Source organism: Oncorhynchus nerka, linkage group LG6 (genome assembly GCF_034236695.1).
Source record: "Oncorhynchus nerka isolate Pitt River linkage group LG6, Oner_Uvic_2.0, whole genome shotgun sequence".
Lineage (NCBI taxonomy): Eukaryota > Metazoa > Chordata > Actinopteri > Salmoniformes > Salmonidae > Oncorhynchus > Oncorhynchus nerka.
In genome coordinates, this window is record NC_088401.1 from 20841776 (window position 1) to 20865719 (window position 23944).

Genomic DNA, 23944 nt, shown 5'->3' on the forward strand with positions numbered 1-23944 from the left:
TAAGACAACTGCCAATTAAATCACCAACCACAACTCCAAATGAATAAACAGCTTATATAAAACAATAGTAGTGGCGTAAAGAGAAACGTCATAGTCTACACATTGTTTCAGATACTAAAAAAGTGTCGTGTTCTCTCATTTAAGCCTAGCGAACAGTAAGCCTATATCCAAAATCCCATGTCCTTTATCATGCCTAAATGAATATTAAAGTTGACCATTAAATATTCATACTAGGCTACTATACTATACATTAATGTGATCGATTTTATTTTAACCATGCATCACGGTCTGTAGCCCTCAACTATTTAGTCTAATGTTCCAAAGGACTCCTTTCGTCCAATAAGACGTTTTTTTTCTTTTTTTCAATAAAAGGGAGGTGGTCCGAAAAAGACTGCTCTTACATTTGTCTTCATTTTGCGCACGCGTAGAATGGCAACATTTCCAGAGGTTGAGACGAGAGAGTAACTGGCTGCGAATATGATTTACATTAGAAAATAAAAAGCTTTATGCTTTCAATTTGTGTGATAATATTGGTCATAGTACAAACCAAAACGCCGTATTACTCGAGGAGAGAACTTTACTCTTGTTAGTGCGTCATGCTTTTCAAAGATGGGCCGCCGATAGACATTGGATTAAGGAGAAGAAAAGTTTTAGAACACCACAACTGGAACTCAAACTAACCTCGGAGATGAATTTAGGTGTTCCAGCAAACGCACTGTTGTTGTTTCGTGCTTGTGATGAAGGAGACTACGAAACTGCTCGAGGGATTCTTGATCCCGGGGCGAAAGATTCCGGGAGGCAAAGCAGACTGCGGTCAGAAGCGGGATCGGAATGCAATGTTGTGGACATCTCACGGGGACTTTCGCTAGTGCCAGTGGACTGCACAGATGAAGAGGGCAACACCGCGTTGCAGTTTGCCTCTGCGAGTGGACATGAGAATCTGGTCCGATTTCTACTGCGAAAGGGGGCTTCGGTGGACAGCCGTAACAACTATGGCTGGACGCCTCTCATGCAGGCTACAAGGTGTGGTTGCTACCAGTTTGTGCTCATGATATTGGTCAATAATGTATACAGATGTTAAATGGGTGTGTCCCCGATTAAAATGTTATAATTGTATTATAATATATGCACAACACAGATTGTGTATGATGAATAAATCAAAATGAAACAATCTATACTAGCCAGGGGTGAGTTTCCATAAAGATAATCTTAAATGTAGACTCAGCGAAATGACGTGGGTGTTCGAGCAGTAAGGGATGGATTATAATGTGCAAAATGTACCTGGAGGGGAAAGGGGGAGGGTCAAACTTGTTCAATTTCAGTCAATGGGAGGGTTTAGTATTTTTTTTAAAATCTAATCCAGTTCATGGTCATGCAATTTGTAATTGATGACATTTCAATATTTCTCCGGGTTTTAAAATGAGTTGCTTATTAGGCTACATATCAACGTGTGGCCGATGCCGTGTCTCATCTCTGATTCTCCACTGTGCAATTTCGAGTGTGCCTACAGGCTATTTAGTGTGGTCTCAATCAAATTATCCATATCTGGTCGGGAAGATGGTGGAAACTGAGGCTTTGTTTGAAACTGCTAGTAATATAATAGTACAGAAAGTGAGAGTAGTGGGTTCAGTGGCAAGGAAAACGGGAAATGAGAGAAGTAAAAGCTGTGGTAGAAAATAGGAAACCACCACACTCGTTTTTATTCGGAGTGAGGGTTTTGGATCAATGCTTCTTGGGAAATATGTTTAACGTCTCGAGGACAATCTGGAATGTGTTGAAGGAAAGTGAGTCACAAGAAGTGGTTTTATTTAGATTTTTTGTGTCTGCGAAGCAGAATAATTTTAAGACTCAAAAAGATATCGGAGTGGACTGTTTCCTGTATAGATTTTCGTAGCAGGGGGCCTTTCAAGGGGGTCATTTTTGGGGTGGCTCAAGAAATAAAGGCAGAGGATATAACTGAAGACATCGATGGAGTGGTTGGTGCACGCTGACTGACCTGTATGGTGGATGGAGAAACGTAATGAACTTTATCCATGCTACTGTTTTTTGATTAATAGTTTCTCCCTTCTCATATAAAGTTAGGATTCATGAGCTTTTGTGCACAAGCCCCTTCAGTGTCATAAATGTTTCAAAGCCGATACCGATTATTGTAGGACCAAAAGAAAGTTGATACCGATTAATCAGCCGTTTTTTTTTTTTTGTAATAATGACAATTACAACAATACTGATTGAACACTAATTTTAACTTAATATAATACATCAATAAAATCAATTTAGCCTCAAATAAATAATGAAACATGTCCAATTTGGTTTAAATAATGCAAAAACAAAATGTTGGAGAAGAAAGTAAAAGTGCAATATGTGCCATGTAAGAAAGATAACGTTTCAGTTCCTTGCTCAGAACATGAGAACATATGAAAGCTGGTGGTTCCTTTTAACATGAGTCTTCAATATTCCCAGGTAAGAAGTTTTAGGTTGTAGTTATTATAGGAATTATAGGACTATTTCTCTCTATACCATTTGTCTATGGTAGAAGAGCCACCACGACTAGTGAAGGTTTCTCATCAACTGAGGGATAGTGAAATGCTAAAAAGGTGGACTTAGGTGTATTATTTATTGCAATGGTCATAAACTTTACAGCACGAGCGGAGAAGAAGTGTAAGGAAATTGGAATCATTGTGAATGCTGCTGAACATTTTCTGGGTATTTGTGGTTTCACAGCCGAGGCTATGCAAGAAATCCTGTCGGTGAATGTTATGCCATCACAGGCCCCTGAGCCTGTGTAGGAATGTAAACTCAGCAAAAAAAGTAATGTCCTCTCACTGTCAACTGCGTTTATTTTCAGCAAACTTAAATTGTGTAAATATTTGTATGAATATAACAAGATTCTACAACTGAGACATAAACTGAACAAGTTCCACAGACATGTGACTAACAGAAATGGAATAATGTGTCCCTGAACAAATGGGGAGTCAAAATCAAAAGTAACAGTCAGTATCTGGTGTGGCCATCAGCTGCATTAAGTACTGTGCAGTGCATCTCCTCCTCATGGACTGCACCAGATTTGCCAGTTCTTGCTGTGAGATGTTACCCCACTCTTCCACCAAGGCACTTGCAAGTTCCCGGACATTTCTGGGGGAAATGGTCCTAGCCCTCACCCTCTGATCCAAAAGGTGCCAGACGTGCTCAATGGGATTGAGATCTGGGCTCTTCACTGGCCATGGCAGAACACGGACATTCCTGTATTGCAGGAAATCACGCACAGAACGAGCAGTATGGCTGGTGGCATTGTCATGCTGGAGGGTCATGTCAGGATGAGCCTGCAGGAAGGGTACCACATGAGGGAGGAGGATGTCTTCCCTGTAACGCACAGCGTTGAGATTGCCTGCAATAACAACAAACTCAGTTCGATGACTCTGTGTCACACCGCCCCAGACAATGACAGACCCTCCACCTCCAAATCGATCCCACTCCACAGAGTACAGGCCTCGGTGTAACGCTCAATCCTTCGACGATAAACACGAATCCGACCATCACCCCTGGTGAGACAAAACCGTGACTCGTCAGTGAAGAGCACTTTTTGCCAGTCTTGTCTGGTCCAGCAACGGTAGGTTTGTGCCCATAGTCGACGTTGTTGCCGGGGTTGTCTGGTGAGGACCTGCCTTACAACAGGCCTACAAGCCCTCAGTCCAGGAACTTATTTGACTTTTTGGCCTCTCCCTCTGTACTGGTATATCTCTACTACTCTCCCCACTCCTCCCTCTGTACTGGTATATCTCTACTACTCTCCCCACTCCTCCCTCTGTACTGGTATATCTCTACTACTCTCCCCACTCCTCCCTCTGTACTGGTATATCTCTACTACTCTCCCCACTCCTCCCTCTGTACTGGTATATCTCTACTACTCTCCCCACTCCTCCCTCTGTACTGGTATATCTCTGCTACTCTCCCCACTCCTCCCCCTTACCCCATCTTCCTCTACTTTCTAAACAGCCTCAGCATATGACAACTTCTGCTCTACTCTAACCCTGGAACCCTCAACCTGCCTCTCTCGCACACAACATTTTTGATCCCCAGCTCCATGGGCACCCCTACAATTAACACATTCCACTACTTTCCCCAGTACTACACATTCCTTTGTCTCATACCCTTCTGCACATGTCTCACACCTTGGACCCTCCCTCCTACACACTGCTGCCACATGCCCAATAGCTTGACACCTGTATCATCTTAATGTGTTCGGCACATACACTCATACAGGATAACTTATATATCCTAACTTCACTTTGTCAGGCAAAGACTCTACTTCAAAACTCAAAAGAACAGACAACGACTCTTCTGTTTCCCCACTCTCGCCACCCTGTCTGCGTCGCATCAAACGATGAGCATCACATACACCAGGAATCTTTGCCCTGAGCTGGTCAGCCTTTATATCTACTGCTACTCCAGTTATCACTCCTTTCATTGGTGCCCTTTTCTTGAGAATTAAACAACTCACTTTTCTTGACCCAACTCTTTTTACTTCGAGCGCTTTCTTCCTCTGCCCAACAGAAACAGAAACTAGACCACTTCTAGATACCCTCACCGATACCACTTGACCCAACTCTTTTTACTTCGAGCACTTTCTTCCTCTGCCCAACAGAAACAGAAACTAGACGACTTCTAGATACCCTCACCGATACCACTTGACCCAACTCTTTTTTTCACCCACCGTGAAACCACAAATGGATCAGCCAAAAGGCAAGAGTCCACTTTTTCCAGGAACTTCACTCCTACCGTCAGACTCTTCTTCATCCTGATCCTCGGTGCATACCTCAGTCTCCGATAACTTCACCACACCTACCACCTTTGATACTTCACCCTCATTCACTTCCATTTCTCCTCCTGTCTTCAGCTCCCTCTGCTTGCACTTTCTACTATCCTTCTTTGACAAAACATCTCCCTTTTTTTCCACCATTTTTATCCGACTCAAGTTCACCTTCTTCCCTCACTCTCTTAGACCTCTTCTCCCTCTCTTTTTCCCTCAATTCCTTCTCTGTTTTCCAAGTACACGTCTCCTTATGATAATACTGCCGCTCCATCCCTGACACCCATCTTGTACTTGCTTTCTCTAGGGACTCCATTTTCCCCTCGTCCACATACCTTGTTCCTACCTCAACTCCAGTCCTCAGGGGCCTGATTGGTGTCACACTTTTGCCCCAGCCCCAGCTAACACACCTGACTCCAATAATCACCTAATCATGATCTTCAGTTAAACGCAATTAGTTTAAATCAGGTGTGTTTGCTAGGGATCGGGGAAAAGTGTGACACCAATCAGGCCCCTGAGGACTTGAATTGTCCAGGCTTGGCCTATAGGCTACCAAGACCATGCTCAGAGAAGCACAGAGCAATGTTATATTTCTAAGATAGCAGCTGGGATGGTGTAAATAAAACTAGGCTGCATTACACTGCAATGGATATTTCAACCCTGAGCCCCGGGCCTGCTCTGCTCTTGCTAATCCAAAACTTTTTTGTGTGCTGCCTAATCAATGGCTGTGCTATGTAGGCCTATGGTGTCAGTTCAGGAGGCGAGTCAAATCCTTCTTCCGAAAATCATCTTTGAATGGTCTAGTCCAAAAAAATGTGTGTGGACTAGCCTATAGCCAATGTTCTGTTCAGTTTTACAAGGAGAGAGAGAAGATGAGGAGGACCGGAGGTTAAATTTGATAGCTTGCTACTACTATAATTGATTTGTATTATGTTTCTTGCTGATGATGTAGGTCTGTTTATCATAGTTATTGATCTCACAATAAGCCAGATTTGAGTAACTTACATTGTGGTACTGAAACTTTAAGCAGCAGAATTCACAATCAATCGGAAATGGACAACTCTTGGTGCTGAAAGTACGCTCGTGCTTCAACGGTCTTAGTTGTTGCGTAAATTCACCCAAAATGCTGTTTACTTAGAACTGCATCTATGTCATATTTCTGAGTGTACCTTTAAATAGATAGATCATCTTAATGATTAGAAACATATGCTCTCCTCGGTTTTGACTAGATGGTATAAAGTCTCTCAGAATTGACTTTTCGTAGCAGGTAAGGTAAATTAACATGGCATGTTAGGAGAATTAGGTTAAGGTTAGGAAAATGGTTAGCGTTACCAAAAAGGCAATTTGTTTAAACTTTTGATGTCAATTTGACATAGGCTGTATCCCGTCTAGACATGACTGCTCTCCTCTCTCCTAACACTTCCTGGTCACCTGTGTACCATGTGACCTATGACCCCATATGAAGGTTCTCCTAGTCTTCAAAACAATAAGCATTAACATCATTGTTCATTCATTGCTTACCAATGGACTTAAGATGATCTTAGTACATTTTTGGAAATATTTGGACAGTTCCATGACTTTGTATTGTCGTCCACTAGGTTTGGCCATCTAAATGTGGCCCACATCCTGCTGGAGAATGGGGCGGAGATGAACGGCAGGAACCGGATGGGAGCCAGCGTGTTGACTATGGCGGCCAGAGGGGGCCACACCCATGTGGCCAAGCTTCTCCTGGAGAGCGGCGCCTACGTCGACGACTATGACCATCTGGCGCTCGCTGAGGGTGTCACCAACAGCAACAACAGCGTCGGAGACGAGGGTGGAAGGGAGTTCATGGATATCACGGCGCTCCTTGCTGCCTCACAGCATGGCCACGAGGCATCCGTTCGCCTGCTCCTGGAGTGGGGGGCGGAGGTGAACTTTTCCCAGAAGACCACAGGCTGGGGTGCCCTCATGCTGGCCACGCTGAGCGGGAAGGTGGTCGTGGCCCAGCAGCTGGTGGAGCGGGGTGCGGACCCGGACCAGGTCAACGTGCTGGCCAAGACTGCCTTCGAGCTATCGCTGCAGCTCAATCAGAGGGATGTCAAGGCCTACCTGGACTCCATTACCACCGTGCGCCCACAGCCAGGTATAGAACAGCCACGAGTTCACTACTCTCTCCATGTGTAATGAAGGTGGTTCGACGAACCACACTAATGTGATGAGTAACCCTAGCAACGTCTAGGCCTTAGCTCGGCGGGCTAACACAGTCTTGTGACATGTATGAGACCTGGATTTGAACCCTGGTTGGTTGCACGCTGTTGGAAATCAGTTTTCCAGTATTTTCATTAAGCCTATTTAGGTGGACTGGAACAGACCCCCATTTAACTCTGTTACACCCAGCCTCAAAACATTTAGGCTAGGTTTCAATTGGTTGAGGAAATGTTATTGTTGGCAGGCCTTGATGCTGATTCAGGGATCTCTGTCCCACTGAAGAAGCATTCAGGAGAAACACTAATCTGATATGCAGTCAAATTAGGCCAACAAGGCACAAAGCAGTTTTTCTATTTCTGATATGATGGTCGTTAGTCAATACACAGATAAGATCGCAACAAGTTCATCTTTGAGACTAAACGGAAGTCTTCAGCGGATAGGTAGTAGTCATAGGTAGTAGTCTCGATTGTTGTGAACGTTTTCTAATTATCTCAAAGCTTTATTGTAACACTACAATTGACACTCAAGTGAAAGTAAAGCAGTGGTCACACCTTGGGTGTCTAAAAGAAAGAGACATTGTTACAGAGTTCCCCCCTTAGACACCGGTTCTCTTTGATGTGCCTCTTGTCTTTGGCCAAGAAGTACACAGGAGGGAACCCGAATTTGAAACCTATCCTTGAAAACGTCTGAGCTCTGCATTTCTTTGACAAATTGTTATTATAGCAGGGCTTTGTTCAGCAGCGGGCAACAAACCGAACGCTGCAGATAGAAATTTCACGAATAGAGCTGACACGATTCCTCACTCTACATGTCAGAGAGGCAAGTCTGTTGTCCATAATATATTTCTATCTGAACGTCCCGCGATGTTGTGGCCCTCTGAACGTAGGTAGAGAAGTACCACCTTAAAGGGACAGTTTACCCCAAAATAAAACAATTTTTATTTGAACGTTTTCGCCCCCAAATTCCTGTGTAGATCCTGCGATATTAGGAAAATCTGCAGGCCTCAATTCCAAGTGAATGGGAAAGATTGGCACCATTTAAGCCTAGTATTTAGATGGTTAGTGCCAGTAATTCCCATTCTAAGCAGATGCAAGATCACCTTTTGAGCTATAATGAAAACAGACTTTGATTTTGGGGTGGGCTATCCCTTTAAACATCTGAATCTTCCTAGAATTTCTTCAGCCAGTTACCCATTCTAATGATCAACATGACTCAGTAATGCCAATGAACTACATCATCCTGTATAACTGGAAAGACAACGCACAGTTGAAGTTGGAACTTTATATACACTTTAGCCAAATGCATTTAAACTCCGTTTTTCACAGTTCCAGACATTTAATACTAGTAAAAATGCCCTGTCTAAGGTCAGTTAGGATCACCACTTTATTTTAAGAGTGTGAAATGTCAGAATAATAGTAGAGAGAATGATTTATTTCAGCTTTTATTTCTTTCATCACATTCCCAGTGGGTCAGAAGTTTGCACACACTTGGTTAGTATTTGGTAGCATTGCCTTTAAATTGTTTAACTTGGGTCAACTGTTTCGGATAGCCTTCCACAAGCTTCCCACAATAAGTTGGGTGAATTTTGGCCCATTCCTCCTGACAGAGCTAGTGTAACTGAGTCAGGTTTGTAGGCCTCCTTGCTCGCACACACTTTTTCAGTCCTGCCCATACATTTTCTAAAGGATTGAGGTCAGGGCTTTGTGATGGCCACTCCAATACCTTGACTTTGTTGTCCTTAAGCCATTTTGCCACAACTTTGGGAGTATGCTTGAGGTCATTGTCCATTTGGAAGACCCATTTGCGACCAAGCTTTAACTTCCTGACTGATGTCTTGAGCTGTTGCTTCAGTATATTCACATAATTTTCCTCCCTCTTCATGCCATCTATTTTGTTAAGTGCACCAGGCCCTCCTGCAGCAAAGCACCCCCACAACATGATGCTACCACCGTGCTTCATGGTTGGGATGGTGTTCTTCGGCTTGCAAGCCTCCCCCTTTTCCTCCAAACATAACGATGGTCATTATAGCCAAACAGTTCTAAAAACCATATAGAACATATTTTCTGCTTGCATTTTCCCTATTGTTTTGCTGTTCAATTGATATATCAGAGATCTCAAAGTCACCGCTAAAATGTTCTCCATATCACTACTGAATTCTTACAATGCATATATTGTTATTGTACGCTATGTTAAGCACATTAACCTTACAGTTCAGGACTAAAAGGACCAGTCACATGTTTGAGTTCCCTTATCCGTCTGCCTGGCTAGCAGTCATGTGATTGTGGTCCACTCTCTTGGTGGTTTTGGACTGAGCTTTGTTGTCTCTAGCCTGTACAACTCTCCAGTATTTCTCCACTCAAGTGTTCCCTGTCCTCTTCTGGTACCCAATGTGACTGGGTTCAGCAGTAGGGGTATTGTATGGTGGTGGTGGCAATGTAGGATTGTTGCTTTTTCAGTCCTTGGTACATTCATCTTCTGTTCTTTTACCACTCGCATAGATGACGAGAAGAGGAGACCAGATGTTTTCAGTGCCTTGAAGTTAGGTGAGTTTAGCAGACACAGGCACATACTAAACAGAGGTTTGCATTGTAAGGGGAAAGCTGTCATATTGAGTTATGTCTGCAAGAGTGGGCATAACACTACCATGCATTTACAGTAAGTAATCTAACCATGCATGTAGTTCAACCAAAAAGTCATACCTAAACATTCCTGAAGTACTATGTGAGTTTGAGAGAATCTAACATGGTATGTGCACTGGGCAGTCTTGCATGCTTGCTCAATGCAGTCTGGGGTAAAACCCTGGGAGGGAAGAATGTGTGGGGTCTGAGAGGGCTGAAAATATTTGAGACTTTTGGGTGGAGGACAGAGACCTTTGTTTCAATAAGAATGTATGTAGCTGGAATTGAGTAGTCTGTGGTAATCTTGTGCGTGCGTGCGTTCATACTCATATCTGTGTGAGTGTGTGTGTTTGCACGTGTGCATGTGTGTTTGTTTGTGCATGTGTTTGTGCATGTGTGTTTATGCATGTGGGTTTGTGTGTGTGTGTGCATCCCAGGAAACTCCCAGCTGGTGAAGGAGATCTTGGAGGAAGATCCATCCCAGGTGAACATGGCCAACCCGGACGGGGCGTCTCCCCTGATGATAGCAGCCGTCAGTGGGCAGCTGGAGGTGGTGCAGCTCCTGCTGGAGAAGAGTGCCGACGTGGACAAACAAGATGGAGTACACGGCTGGACGGCCCTCATGCAGGCCACGTACCATGGGTAAATATGTGACGCATGACCGCAATTTTGATTACACTTTCTTATTCTACACAGACACCTTCACAAACACGCAATGGCTAAAACACATACACTACCGGTCAAAAGTTTTAGAACACCTACTCATTCAAGGGTTTTTCTTTATTTTTACTATTTTCCACATTGTAGAATAATAGTGAAGACATCAAAACTAGAAAATAACACATGGAATCATGTAGTAACCAAAAAAGTGTTAAACAATATATTTTATATTTGAGATTCTTCAAATAGCCACCCTTTGCCTTGATGAAGGCTTTACACACTCTTGGCATTCTCTCAACCAGCTTCACCTGAAATGCTTTTCCGACAGTCTTGAAGGAGTTCCCACATATGCTGAACACTTGTTGGCTGCTTTTCCTTCACTCTGCGGTTCGACTCATCCCAAACCATCTCAATTTGTTTGAGGTCGGGGGATTGTGGAGGCCAGGTCATCTGATGCACTTGAAGAAACGTTCAAAGTTCTTGAAAGTGTCCATATTGACTGACCTTCATGTCTTAAAGTAATGATGGACTGTCGTTTCTCTTTGCTTATTTGAGCTGTTCTTGCCATAATATGGACTTTTACCAAATAGGGCTGTCTTCTGTATACACCCCTACCTTGTCACAACACAACTGATGGGCTCAAACACATTAAGAAGGACAGAAATTCCACAAATTTACTTTTAAGAAGGCACACCTGTTAATTGAAATGCATTCCAGGTGACTACCTCATGAAGAGGGTTGAGAGAATGCCAAGCGTGTGCAAAGCTATCATCAAGGCAAAGTGTGGCTATTTCAAGAATCTCAAATATAATTTAACACTTTTTTTTTGGTAAATGCATGATTCCATGTGCTATTTCATAGTTTTGATGTCTTCACTATTATTCTACAATGTAGAATAGTACAAATAAATAAAAGCCCTTGAATGAGTAGGTGTTTTAAAACATTGACCGGTAGTGTATACAGTCAAGGTGATTTTTAAAAGTTGTCTTCTAATCTAAGCTTTTCTTCTTTCGTACCTGTGCTCATAGGAATAAAGATGTGGTGAAGTATCTGCTTAGTCAGGGTGCAGATGTCAACCTGCGAGCCAAGAATGGCTACACTGCTTTTGACCTGGTCATGCTGCTGAATGACCCAGGTAAAACCACAACACAATCTGCCGCTGCTTCTGAGTTTACTGGTGCAGATAGTGTGAAGTGTTATAATGCATTTGCACTGTGATATGTGTTATCATTGTTAGTGCTTAGTACACCTGGTAAACCCAATGCACCCAAGTCACACTCTGCCATTCTCTTCTCTACAGACACTGAGCTGGTGAGGTTGTTGGCGTCCGTCTGCATGCAGGTGGACAAAGACAAGGGAAAACACAGGGGCAGGACTCCCCTCACTGGCTCCAAGAGCAGGCAGTCTCTCAATAATGTCCCCGTACCACCCGATGACAGAGGAGGATTAAAGGTCAGGCACTGTTTAGATCAGGGCCAAATTAAATCAGATTTTGGGATGCGTTTCGCCCAGGGACTGTATGTTGTGCACTCTGTTTATTATCATATGGCATATGACTACTGTCTCCTTCCTGTCCAGTCGTGGTGGAACAGGATGTCTAACAGGTTCAGGAGGCTTAAGCTGACCCACACTCTAAGACACGGGCTATCCTCCAACCGGCTGGCCCCCTTCCCTGATGAACCCGAGGCGCCTCTAGACGCCACCATGAAGGCTGAGAGGAAGAGTGCCACCCCGTGCGGGGCGGTGTCGCCCCCTGCAGCCATGGGGAGTACTGACAGCAGCACGGCCTGGACAGCCAAGAGCAAAGACAGTGGTGAGACACGGGGGAAATAAGACCTTTCCCATTAGCAATGTTCCAGTTTTGTAAACAGAATTTTTGCAGTACTTATTTTTACAGTATAGTCAGTTTAGAATGAGCAAGTATTGTATAAGCTGTCCTACTGATTGTGCATGGATTGTTTGTGAGAAATGGGAATTAAACAAAAGTATGGTAAATGTCTGTAAGTGGCATTTCCTTGAAACCATCTTGTTTCCCTGATGTTTTGAAACGGTTCATTTTTCACAATGGCCATATTCTTCCTGAGAGATTTAGTTGAACCATTTTATTTTGTGGTCAGTGGCTGAAACAGTTGGGCCTTGAATACAGGAACATGAGAGAATGTCATGAATGGTTCTACTACACTACTTATTGATGTATTTGTATCTGTTTCATAGGTCTTGGCAGAACGGGCACAGAGAAGGATGACTTTCTAATAACCACAATGGTAGGAGTCTTTACATTTGAAAAGGTTTTGAATTTAAGTGAATTAACCATGATAAGCCCTGTGACTACATTTCATTGAAACTTCAGTTGAAGTGAACAATGGAGTCCTGTGGCAAACTGCTACAAATTGTGTATATTATTGACAGAAAACTGTGAAAATGGAGATGCTCTGTCCGGACTGGGGACCATAGACTATTTACTGTGTATGCTACGGCATAGATAATGCAATGCTGGCGTGATTGAACTGATTGAAACTTCTACTAAACTTTCAGCTGAGAAATGGGGCGCCGCTGACCCGTCTGCCCAACGACAAGCTGAAGGCAGTGATCCCACCCTTTCTGCCCCCATCGAACTTTGAGCCGTGGAACTCAGACCGCTCCAGGGTCATCAAAGAGGGCAAGAGCGAAGCCTCACGGCTGCCCATGCCACAGAGACCAGGCAAAGCCAACTTCAACAGCAGCGGCAACTCTGACATTGTGAGTCACACGTTGCTGCCAATTTTTTTATATATATTTTTTTTTACTGTATTTTGAAACTCAATGATAAATTGTGATTTTGAAGTGAAGAAAAAGTATTCTTTCCTTCCATGCTGTGTCACAGACCTCTATCAGTCGTGTGGTGAGCAGGTCCATTAAGTTCCCCAGCCTCACCAAGGGCCCCTCATCCACCTCCCCCTCCAACTCAGGCAACTACCACTCCCCCCACTCCTCAGGTGGCTCCAACGGGGTGGCAGGGCTCAACCGCCACGGGCCAGACTCACACAACCGCTCAGGTACAGGCACATGAAAACACACTTGGCTAGGTGTCATACACACACACACCACACACACCTTCAGACTATTCCTACTGCCTGAGCAGAGATCAGATGATTACTGAACTGGCACCGACAGAGATGGTCGCCTCGCTTCGCGTTCTTAAGAAACTATGCAGTATTTGTTTTTTTAATGTATTATTTCTTACACTGTTACCCCAGGAAATCTTAAGTCTTATTACATACAGCCGGGAGGAACTATTGGATAGAAGAGCAACGTCAACTTACCAACATTTTGACCAGGAATATAACTTTCCCGAAATCGGATCCTCTGTTTGGACCACCACCCAAGACAATGGTTCGGATCCCAGTAGGCGACCCAAAACAACGGCGCCGCAGAAGGGGCAGACGGAATGGTCTTCTGGTCAGGCTCCGTAGACGGGCACATCGCCCACCGCTCCCGAGTATACTACTCGCCAATGTCCAGTCTCTTGACAACCATGTAGACGAAATTCGAGCAAGGGTTGCTTTCCAGAAAGACATCTGAGATTGTAACGTTCTCTGTTTCACGGAAACATGGCTCACTCGGGATACGTTATCAGAGTCGGTACAGCCACCTGGCTTCTTCACGCATCACGCCAACATAAACAAACATCCCTCTGGTAAGAAGAAGGGCGGGGGTGTATGCCTTATGATTAACGAGTTGTGGTGTGATCCTAACAACATACAGGAACTTAAGTCCTTTTGTTCACCTGACCTAGAATTCCTTACAATCAAATGCCAAGAGATTTCTCTTCGATTATAATCACAGCCGTGTATATCCCCCCCAAGCAGACACCTCGATGGCCCTGAAAGAACTTCATTGGACTCTATGTAAACTGGAAACCACATATCCTGTGGCTGCATTAATTATAGCTGGGGATTTTAACAAGGCTAATCTGAAAACAAGGCTCCCTAGATTTTATCAGCATATCGAATGTGTGACCCGGGCTGGAAAAATTCTGGATCATTGCTACTCTAACTTCCGCGACGCATACAAAGCCTTCCTCGCCCTCCTTTCGTCAAATCTGACCACGACTCCATTTTGTTGCTCCCAGCCTATAGACAGAAACTAAATCAGGAAATGTCCATGCTCAGGTCTGTTCAACGCTGATCCGACCAAGCTGATTCCACGCTTCAAGATTGCTTCAATCATGTGGACTGGGATATGTTCCGGATAGCGTCGAACAACAACATTGATGTATACGCTGATTCGGTGAGTGAGTTTATTAGCAAGCGCATCGGTGATGTTGTACCCATGGTGACTATTAAAACCTTCTCCAACCAGAAACCATGGATTGATGGCAGCATTCGCGCAAAACTGAAAGAGCGTACCACTGCTTTTAATCATGGCGAGGCGACCGGAAACATGACCGAATGCAAACAGTGTAGCTATTCTCTCCGCAAGGCAATCAAACAAGCTAAGCGTCAGTATAGAGACAAAGTAGAGTCGCAATTCAACGGCTCAGACACGACTTATGTAGCAGGTGTAACGCTCGTCTGAAGAAGAGGACTAAAGCACAGCGTGGTACGTGTTCATGATTATTTATTCAAACTGAACACTGCTGGAGGCTCCGGACTGGGCACCATCGTTGCTGGAGGCTTCGGACTGGGCACCGTCGTTGCTGGAGGCTCCGGACTGGGCACCGTCGTCGCTGGAGGCTCCGGACTGGGCACCGTCGTCGCTGGAGGCTCCGGACTGGGCATCGCCGTCGCTGGAGGCTCTGGATTGGTGGCCGTCGTTGGAGGCTTCGTGCCGTGACTCCTCACTGGAGGCTTCGTGCCATGGATCATCACTGGAGGCTTCGTGCCATGGATCATCACTGGAGGCTTCGTGCCATGGATCATCACTGGAGGCTTCGTGCCATGGATCATCACTGGAGGCTTCTTGCCATGGATCATCACTGGAGGGAGGAGACACACAGGAGGCCTGGCTCTGGGAGCATTCACAGGACTCACCAGGCTGGGGAGACATACAAGAAGCTTAGTTCTAGGCGCAGGCACAGGACTCACCAGGCTGGGGAGACATCCAGGAGGCCCTGTCCTTCTGGGGACAGGCACCAGATACAATTGGCCGTGGAGGCGCACTGGAGGTCTCGAGTTTAGAGCCTGCACAACCCATGCTGGCTGGATGGTGACTTTGGCCCGGCACGTGCGGGGCGCAGGCACAGGACACACTGGGCTGTGCAGACGCACTGGACACAGTGTGCAGAGCCGGTGCAGGATATCCTGGGCCGTAGAGACGTACTGGAGGTCTGGAGAGCAGAGCTGCCACAATCCTTCCTGGCTGGATGCTCACCTTAGCCCGGCAGATGCGGGGAGCTGGGATGTAGCGCACCGGGCTAAGAAAAAGTACTGGAGACCCTGTGCGCTCCACCGCATAACACGGTGCCTGACCAGTACGACGCTCCCTCCGGTAAGCATGGGGAGTTGGCTCAGGTCTCCAACCTGGCTCAGCCAATCTCCCCGTGTGCACCCCCCAAAATAAAATTGGGAGTGGCCTCCCGGTCTTTAGTGCCAGCCTTGTCCCTGTGTAATCCTTGGCCCTTTTACTAGCTGCCTCTGCCTTCCTTGCTGCTTCGACCTGCTCCCATGGCAGGCGATCTTATCCAGCCAGGATCTCCTCCCACGTGTAGGATCCTTTGCTGTCCAGGATGTCCTCCCATGTCCAGTCCTCCTTACCATGCTGCTTGGTCCTTTGGTGGTGGGTAGTTCTGTAACGCTCGTCTGAAGAAGAGGACCAAAGCGCAGCGTGGTACGTGTTCATGATTATTTATTCAAACTGAACACTGAAACAAAAATAACAAAGTGGAACAAAACTAAACAGTTCTGCCTGATGCAAACAGAAAACAACTACCCACAAAACACAGGTGGGAAAAAGCTGCCTAATTATGATTCTCAATCAGAGACCACGGTAGACAGCTGCCTCTGATTGAGAACCACACCCGGCCAAACACAAAGAAATAGAAATAAAGAAACTAGAATGCCCACCCTAGTCACACCCTGGCCTAACCAAAATAGAGAATAAAACCCTCTCTATGGCCAGGGCATGACGGCAGGGTCTACAGTCAATCATGGATTACTAAAAGAAAACCAGCCCCGTCACGGACACCGATGTCTTGCTCCCAGATAAACTAAACAACTTCTTTGCTCGCTTTGAGTACAATACAGTGCCACTGACACGGCCCGCTACCAAAACCTGCGGGCTCTCCTTCACCACAGCCAACGTGAGTAAAACATTTAAACGTGTTAACCCTCGCAAGACTGCCGGCCCAAACGGCATCCCTAGCCGCGTCCTCAGAGCATGCACAGACCTGCTGGCTGGTGTGTTTACGGACATATTCAATCTATCCTTATCCCAGTCTGCTGTTCCCACATGCTTCAAGAGGGCCACCATTGTTCCTGTTCCCAAGAAAGCTAAGGTAACTGAGCTGAGCGACTATCGCCCCGTAGCACTCACTTCTGTCATCATGAAGTGCATTGAGAGACTAGTCAAGGACCATATCACCTCCACCCTACCTGACACCGTAGACCCACTCCAATTTGCTTACCGCCCCAATTGGTCCACAGACGACGCAATCACACTGCACAATGCCCTAACTCATCTGGACAAGAGGAATACCTATGTAAGAATGCTGTTCATCGATTACAGCTCAACATTTAACACCATAGTACCCTCCAAACTCGTTATTAAGCTCAAGATCCTGGGTCTCGACCCCGCCCTGTGCAACTGGATGATAGCGGGGTGAACAGGCAGTGGCTCGGGTGGTTGTTGTCCTTGATGATCTTTTTGGCCTTCCTGTGACATCGGGTGCTGTCGGTGTCCTGAAGGGCAGGTTGTTTGCCCCCGGTGATGTGTTGTGCAGACCTCACTACCCTCTGGAGAGCATTACGGTTGTGGGCGGAGCAGTTGTCGTACCAGGCGGTGATACCCAGCCCTGTGCAACTGGGTCCTGGACTTTCAGACCGGCCACCCCCAGGTGGTGAGGGTAGAAAACAACATCTCCTCCACTCCACTGATCCTCAACACTGGGGCCCCAAAAGGGTGCGTTCTGAGCCCTCTTCTGTACTCCCTGTTCACCCATGACTGCGTGGCCATGCACGCCTCCAAATCAATCATCAAGTTTGCAGACGACACAACAGTGGCAGACTTGATTACCAACAACGACGAGACGGCCTACAGGGAGGAGGTGAGGGCCCTCGGAGTGTGGTGTCACACTCAGTTGTGTGGTGAGCAGGTCCATTAAGTTCCCCAGCCTCACCAAGGGCCCCTCATCCACCTCCCCTCATCCAACTACCACTCCCCCACTCCTCAGGTGGCTCCAACGGGGTGGCAGGGCTCAACCGCCACGGGCCAGACTCACACAACCGCTCAGGTACAGTAAACAAAACAAAGGAGATGATTGTGGACTTCAGGAAAGAGCAGAGGGAGCATCCCCTATCCACATCTATGGGACAGTAGTGGAGAAGGTGGAAAGTTTTAAGTTCCTCGGCGTACACATCACGGACAAACTGAAATGGTCCACCCACACAGACAGCGTGGTGAAGAAGGCGCAGCAGCTTCTCTTCAACCTCAGGAGGCTGAAGAAATTTGGCTTGTCACCAAAAACACTCACTAACTTTTACAGATGCACAATCGAGAGCATCCTGTCGGGCTGTATCACCGCCTGGTACGACAACTGCTCCGCCCACAACCGTAAGGCTCTCCAGAGGGTAGTGAGGTCTGCACAACACATCACCGGGGGCAAACAACCTGCCCTTCAGGACACCGACAGCACCCAATGTCACAGGAAGGCCAAAAAGATCATCAAGGACAACAACCACCCGAGCCACTGCCTGTTCACCCCGCCATCATCCAGAAGGCGAGGTCAGTACAGGTGCATCAAAGCGGGGACCGAGAGACTGAAAAACAGCTTCTATCTCAAGGCCATCAGACTGTTAAACAGCCACCACTAACATTGAGTGGCTGCTTCCAACATACTGACTCAAATCTCTAGCCACTTTAATGATAAAAAATTGGTAGTAATTAATGTATCACTAGTCACTTTAAACAATGCCACTTTATATAATGTTTACATACCCTACATTACTCATCTTATCTGTATATATCTGTATATACTGTACTCAATACCATCTACTGCATCTTGCCTATGCCGTTCGGCCGTCGCTCATCCATATATTTATATGTACATATTCCTATTGATTCCTTTACACTTGTGTGTATAAGGTAGTTGTTGTGAAATTGTTAGATTACTTGTTAGATATTACTGCACGGTCAGAACTAGAAGCACAAGCATTTCGCTACACTCACATTAACATATGCTAACCATGTGTATGTGACCAATAAAATGTTATTTGATTTGATTTTATCTGTGAGATTTGAGCAGATGGCTAGTGCTAGTACTACTCAGTGGTAGTGCTACTCACGGGCTGTGATTCTTCTCTTCCCCAAAGGGGGCAGTTCAGACAGCGTCCTGTCACAAATTGCTGCCCAGAGGAAGAGAGCTGCAGGCCTGTTAGATCCAAAGGCCCAGGCAGCAGAGGTGCCAAGCCCCACCCCTGTGCCTGCTCCTGCCCACACCGTGCCTGACATCAGTCTCCCAGACATCCACAGCACCCCCAGCCTGGTGTCCAGCGACGTCCACTCCAGACGGGTCAGATATAATATTGATACGTAGAAGGACAACCTATTACAAACCTTGTAATAAGACATTATAAAGGCTCATACACGCTTACAACATGTCAGTGTTTAACTAGTGAACTAAGTGATTCACACCCATCTATTTTCTTTACAGAAAGCTGACCTAAAGAAGAGACCCCAGTCTGGGAACTCCTCTACCTCTAAGAGCACCTCTCCCACCCTGACCCCGTCTCCATCCCCCACCCCCAAACCTCCCCCAGGGGACTCCCTGTCCTCTGCCTCCTCCCACCCGCGCTCCAAGAGCAGCGGCGGCTCCAGCAGTGGCACCATCACCGACGAGGGTGAGACAGTGCATCTCTGGTTGATGTAAATACTTTAAAAACAATCCCTTCCTCTGCTTATCTTTGCTGATCTCTCACTCCACTCAGATGAGCTGTCCAGTATCCTGAAGAAACTTTCGTTGGAGAAATACCAGCCCATATTCGAAGAGCAAGAGGTATGCGTTATCCTCACTGTAGCTTTAGCCTATGTGTATTTGCTACTTATCCTAAAATGTTCATAGCTGTGGTTTAAATCTCATGTCATCTACTCACTCAGTCAATGTGCATCCAATACAGGTGGATATGGAGGCTTTCCTTACTCTAACAGATGGAGATTTAAAGGAACTGGGGATTAAGACAGACGGGCCTAGACAACAAATACTGGCAGCTATTTCTGAACTCAATGCTGGGAAGGTGTGTTCAATATTTACCAACCCCCCTCTGTGTTCCGTGCCTCTCTATTTATTTTAGTTACCAAAGAGGGATCACAGGTTGATACATCCAATTAAAATGTATACATACAATGTATTATTATTATTCATCTGAATTGTTGCTGCAGGGGAGAGAGAGGCAGATTTTGCAGGAGACCATCCACAACTTCCAGTCCTCCTTTGGCAGCAGTGCCAGCAACCCCAGACCGCCAGGACAGCCACGCTGTGAGTGTTATGGCGTCACACGCCCCTAATCAAGATGCAGGACACATGGCGTCCAAATCCAATATTACAAGTTAACAACCCATCTATAAAGCAATGTCTCCAACACTTAGACTGACTGTAATTAGTTGGCCTACATGGTAATTATGGCCGTAACTACATATGAGTACACAGAGGTCCGGACCTCTGTTTTCAAATAAAAATAATAATGTACATAATGTACACAATACAGAAAATGTATTATGACTCAACATCTAAATATTGCTCCCAGCATTGATCAAAGCTCAGAACGCTTATATTCTTGATCTGACTGAGTTCCGATCTGACTGAGTTCTAATCGCGCCTGCCTCTTTGTGAACGAGTGGAATCATGAAGAGTGGTATGTTCGCCTGCATTGGATGGATTTGCCTTTTTAGCAGCACATTCACCACTCCCTCAAACGGCTAACTCCGCCCTCTTGTGGCACATGTCGAGGGCCTGACACGTGAGACGAACCACCCTGGCTCCGAGTCGGCTAAATAAAGACCGACTCGGAGAATGAGTGCACAATTGGTAGTCGCTTATAGATATGTCAGGGACTTCTATTACAGTAATATTGAAGGGCTCTGGCTAGTATTTCTTAGCCAGCTAGAAGGATGAAGTAAGAACCTAACTTTACACGGCGTCTACCTCGGCAGGAGAATAAATACGCTACTACGTTCTCATAATAACTTTGCTTTACTGAAAGTAGGCTACTGAGACAGTGATGTGGCGCTCAGTGGTGAGGCTGAGGCAGGCTGCAATGCATGCAGGAGGAAGGAGAGAAGACGTAGAAAGAGGGGAAACAAGCAGAGAGGTTCGTATAGTGGTTCCTAATCTTAGAGTTGGGGCCCTATGTGAGGTCCTCTTAGAAAATCTTATCAAACAAGTTAGGAACTTAAAAAATGATATGTTTCTAAATGAGCATCTCGACATGGTCTATCTTCCCTATAGGCCTACAACCAGCAATATGCTACCCTGCATCCCACTGCTGCCTTGCATCTGAAGCTAAGCAGGGTTGGTCCTGGATGGAAGACCAAATGCTGCTGGAAGTGGTTGGAGGGCCAGTAGGAGGCACTCTTTCTTTTGGTCAAATCTTTTTTGTTTTTTCCCCCCAATGCCCCAGGGCAGTGATTGGGGACATTGCCCTGTGTAGGGTGTCATCTTTCAGATGGGACGTTAAACGGGTGCCTGTGGTCACGAAAGATCACATGGCACTTGGTAAAAGGACACATGGTAAAAGTAGGGGTGTTAACCCCGGTGCCCTGGCTAAAATCCCAATCTGGCCCTCATACCATTGTGGCCACCTAATCATCTCCAGCTTCCAATTGGCGTATTCCTCTCCCCTTTAACTATTCCCAGGCCTCCCGAGTGGATCTCAGTGCTTGAGGCGTCATTAGAGCCCTGGGTTCGATCCCAGGCTGTTTCACAACCGGCTGTGTACGGGAGACCTTTGAGGCGGCACATAATTGGCCCAGCATTGTCCGGGTTAAGGGCTATGTCCTATTGTGCTTTAGGACATAGCCCTTATGGTGGGTCGGGTGCTTGCATGCTGACATGGTTTTCGAGTTGGACGGTGTTTCCGCCGACACATTGGTGCGGCTGGCTTCCGGGTTAAGCGAGCAAGTGTGTCAAGAAGTAGTGCGGCTTGGCAGGGTCGTGTTTCGGAGGACGCATGGCTCTTGACCTTCGCCTCTCCCGAGTCCGTAGGGGAGCTGCAGCAATGAGACAAGACCGTAACTACCAATTTGAATATCACAAAATAAGGGGTACAAGTACAAAAAATAAAAAATCCCTGGGTCATTGCTGTAAATAAGAATGTGTTCTCAGTGAACTTACCCAGTTAAATAAAATCATTTAAATGTAAACTATGCAATTCTAAAACTGTCACGTTTTCATTTTATATCGGTGGTTGTTCATCTTGTCCGTTTCACACATTATTTTTTGTTGGACCAATACATCACCTGATATTAATACAGAATCGATAGTAATATTCGAATAATTCATGTGAATGTGATAATACAATCATCTGTGCTCCATTGATGGTTGTTTGTGCAGAGCAGGATCAGTAATGCCTAGGAATACAAATGTGAACGCTATGTAATTTCAAGAGTTTATGATTTTATGCAAATCGTCATTACAACTGACTGATGATATGTGTCAGTGTGAAAAATGTGTCATATTCCACCCCTTTTCAGGGGTATAAGATTACAACTGTATAGCTAGTAGGCTATGTGTTTGTAGGTTGAATGAGGGTAATGAACCTATATCAGCCAAGGTGATAATGGCTGGGGTCAATTTAGCTGGTTTTTGCTGTTCTCCAAATAGCATTTTAAGTATTTTAATTGTATAGAAATTCAGTAAATTTGCTTTAATTTTAAAAATAATAATAATCTAATCCTTCTGGACCTCATTAAAACTCAAACCCTGGTTACGGCCCTGATGGTAATCATTCTGTCCTTGTAGCTCCTACAGGCTGGGTCCGACACCAGGTGCGCACCTCCAACAAGAGGTAACAACACCACGCTGCGACTGAGGACCAACCGTATAGGAGGTCAGAGATGACCCTATAGCCCAGGTGTGAGGAGACTCTACTGGACGCCAGCGTTCCAGAGCACTGCTGCGTGTGAGAGGACGCTGCAGCACAGACCCCCGAAAGGGATCCCCATGGGCTGGCGACCCCATGCCCAGCGCCCTGCTGCTTACCGACAGAGCACAACGTGATGTGCGGCCATCATTTATTGCCGTGGCAACAGGGCTGTCACGCCAACTGCTGACCTATAGGGGAGATACAGTAGAGGAAGTGGGCACGTACTAAGAGAGCAGACCTACTCATGTCTTAATGGATGTGGGAGATGAAAGCCTTTAAACTGAGATCAAGACTTTTGGGCACTGATGATGTACAATGTGAGAAGAGAACTTCAGGGACGGTTTCACAGACACAGATTAAGCCTAGTCCTGAACTAAAAAGTACATCAAGAGAATCTCCATTAAACATGCTTCTGAGTCCAGGACTAGTCTTAATCTGTGTCTGGGAAATTGGCCCGTAATGTCTTCATGTATTAGGGAGATTGTCACATGTTGATGATGTAAGAGGTTGGAGGAATTCTGGTTTGCCAGAATGATGAGGGAAGATTGTTTTTATTTGTAAAAAAAAAAAAAAAAAGTTTCCTTCTGCCTTTCTCTTTTTTTCTTCTTTACTATTTCACTACTGTTAGTTTTATAATATGTTTTCTTGTACAAGGTTTCATGATTTGTGTGTGAACAAAGTAAGTCCGTTTTAGTCTGATGATGAATGTGAATGGCTGAACTGTCATTATTAAAACCCATGAAAAGATGGACATAGTGCTTTCTTTTGTTGGAGTTCTGACTGCTGCCGACCTACACATTGACCTCTACAGACTGAGTCCACACTAACTCTCAACTTTATGTATGATGGTTTTGGGTTTTTTCCCCATAGGAATAGAGTCAACACTCCATGCCGCTTTGATCAGGGATGGGCATCTTTGATGGGGGTGGGGGCCACAAAAAATAATCTCATCATGAGGGGCCGCAGTGGCTCACTGGTCTGTGTACCCACATCCATACCAGTCAGAGCCGGCCCTAGGCTTTTGGGGGCCCTAAGTGAACATTTGTAGCTAGCAAAACATTTTAGCGCTGTCCCCTTGACAGCGGAGAGTACATTTCCTGTAATTCTGTTCATGTTGCCATAGGGGGGAGAGAAATGTTTGCAGTTTTAAATATATGAGTGAGAGTGACTAACAAACTAAATGTGCCCCCCCGGTTGGTCATTTTACCATGATTACTACCCATTTAGTTAGCTGGCTAGACTAATTTAGCAATCAAACATTTTCTAGGTAACATGGGCTAATTGAGTGACTGACATAATGAGGAAAACTGCTGATGCATAACCACATTTTGAAGTTGCACCGTGTGTATTCTAACTCTGAACATTAAGTTGAGAGCCTGACTGAGTTCCTAGAC

The 23944-nt window shown here is 45.6% G+C and overlaps 1 protein-coding gene across 1 annotated transcript; it reads left to right on the forward strand.

The window, feature by feature from the left end:
* Nucleotides 1-418: 418 nt before the first annotated feature.
* On the forward strand, nucleotides 419-23299 carry LOC115130162 (ankyrin repeat and SAM domain-containing protein 6). Its single transcript, XM_029661001.2, has 16 exons — nucleotides 419-1023; nucleotides 6406-6932; nucleotides 9496-9540; nucleotides 10053-10257; nucleotides 11304-11410; nucleotides 11576-11727; nucleotides 11854-12088; nucleotides 12490-12539; nucleotides 12811-13014; nucleotides 13139-13310; nucleotides 18783-18982; nucleotides 19124-19310; nucleotides 19398-19465; nucleotides 19587-19703; nucleotides 19849-19945; nucleotides 22427-23299. Exons 1-16 carry the CDS (start codon nucleotides 689-691, stop codon nucleotides 22474-22476), a joined length of 2751 nt encoding a protein of 916 aa, XP_029516861.1. The 5' UTR covers nucleotides 419-688; the 3' UTR covers nucleotides 22477-23299.
* Nucleotides 23300-23944: the final 645 nt, after the last annotated feature.

What these genes read in the sequence shown, in the direction of transcription:
- LOC115130162 (XM_029661001.2), top strand. Translation starts at nt 689, where the DNA reads ATGAATTTAGGTGTTCCAGCAAACGCACTGTTGTTGTTTCGTGCTTGT. An exon ending in CACCGTGCGCCCACAGCCAG is followed by an intron (nt 6,933 to 9,495) that starts GTATAGAACAGC and finishes CCACTCGCATAG; the next exon opens with ATGACGAGAAGAGGAGACCA. An exon ending in TGGCACCATCACCGACGAGG is followed by an intron (nt 19,311 to 19,397) that starts GTGAGACAGTGC and finishes CACTCCACTCAG; the next exon opens with ATGAGCTGTCCAGTATCCTG.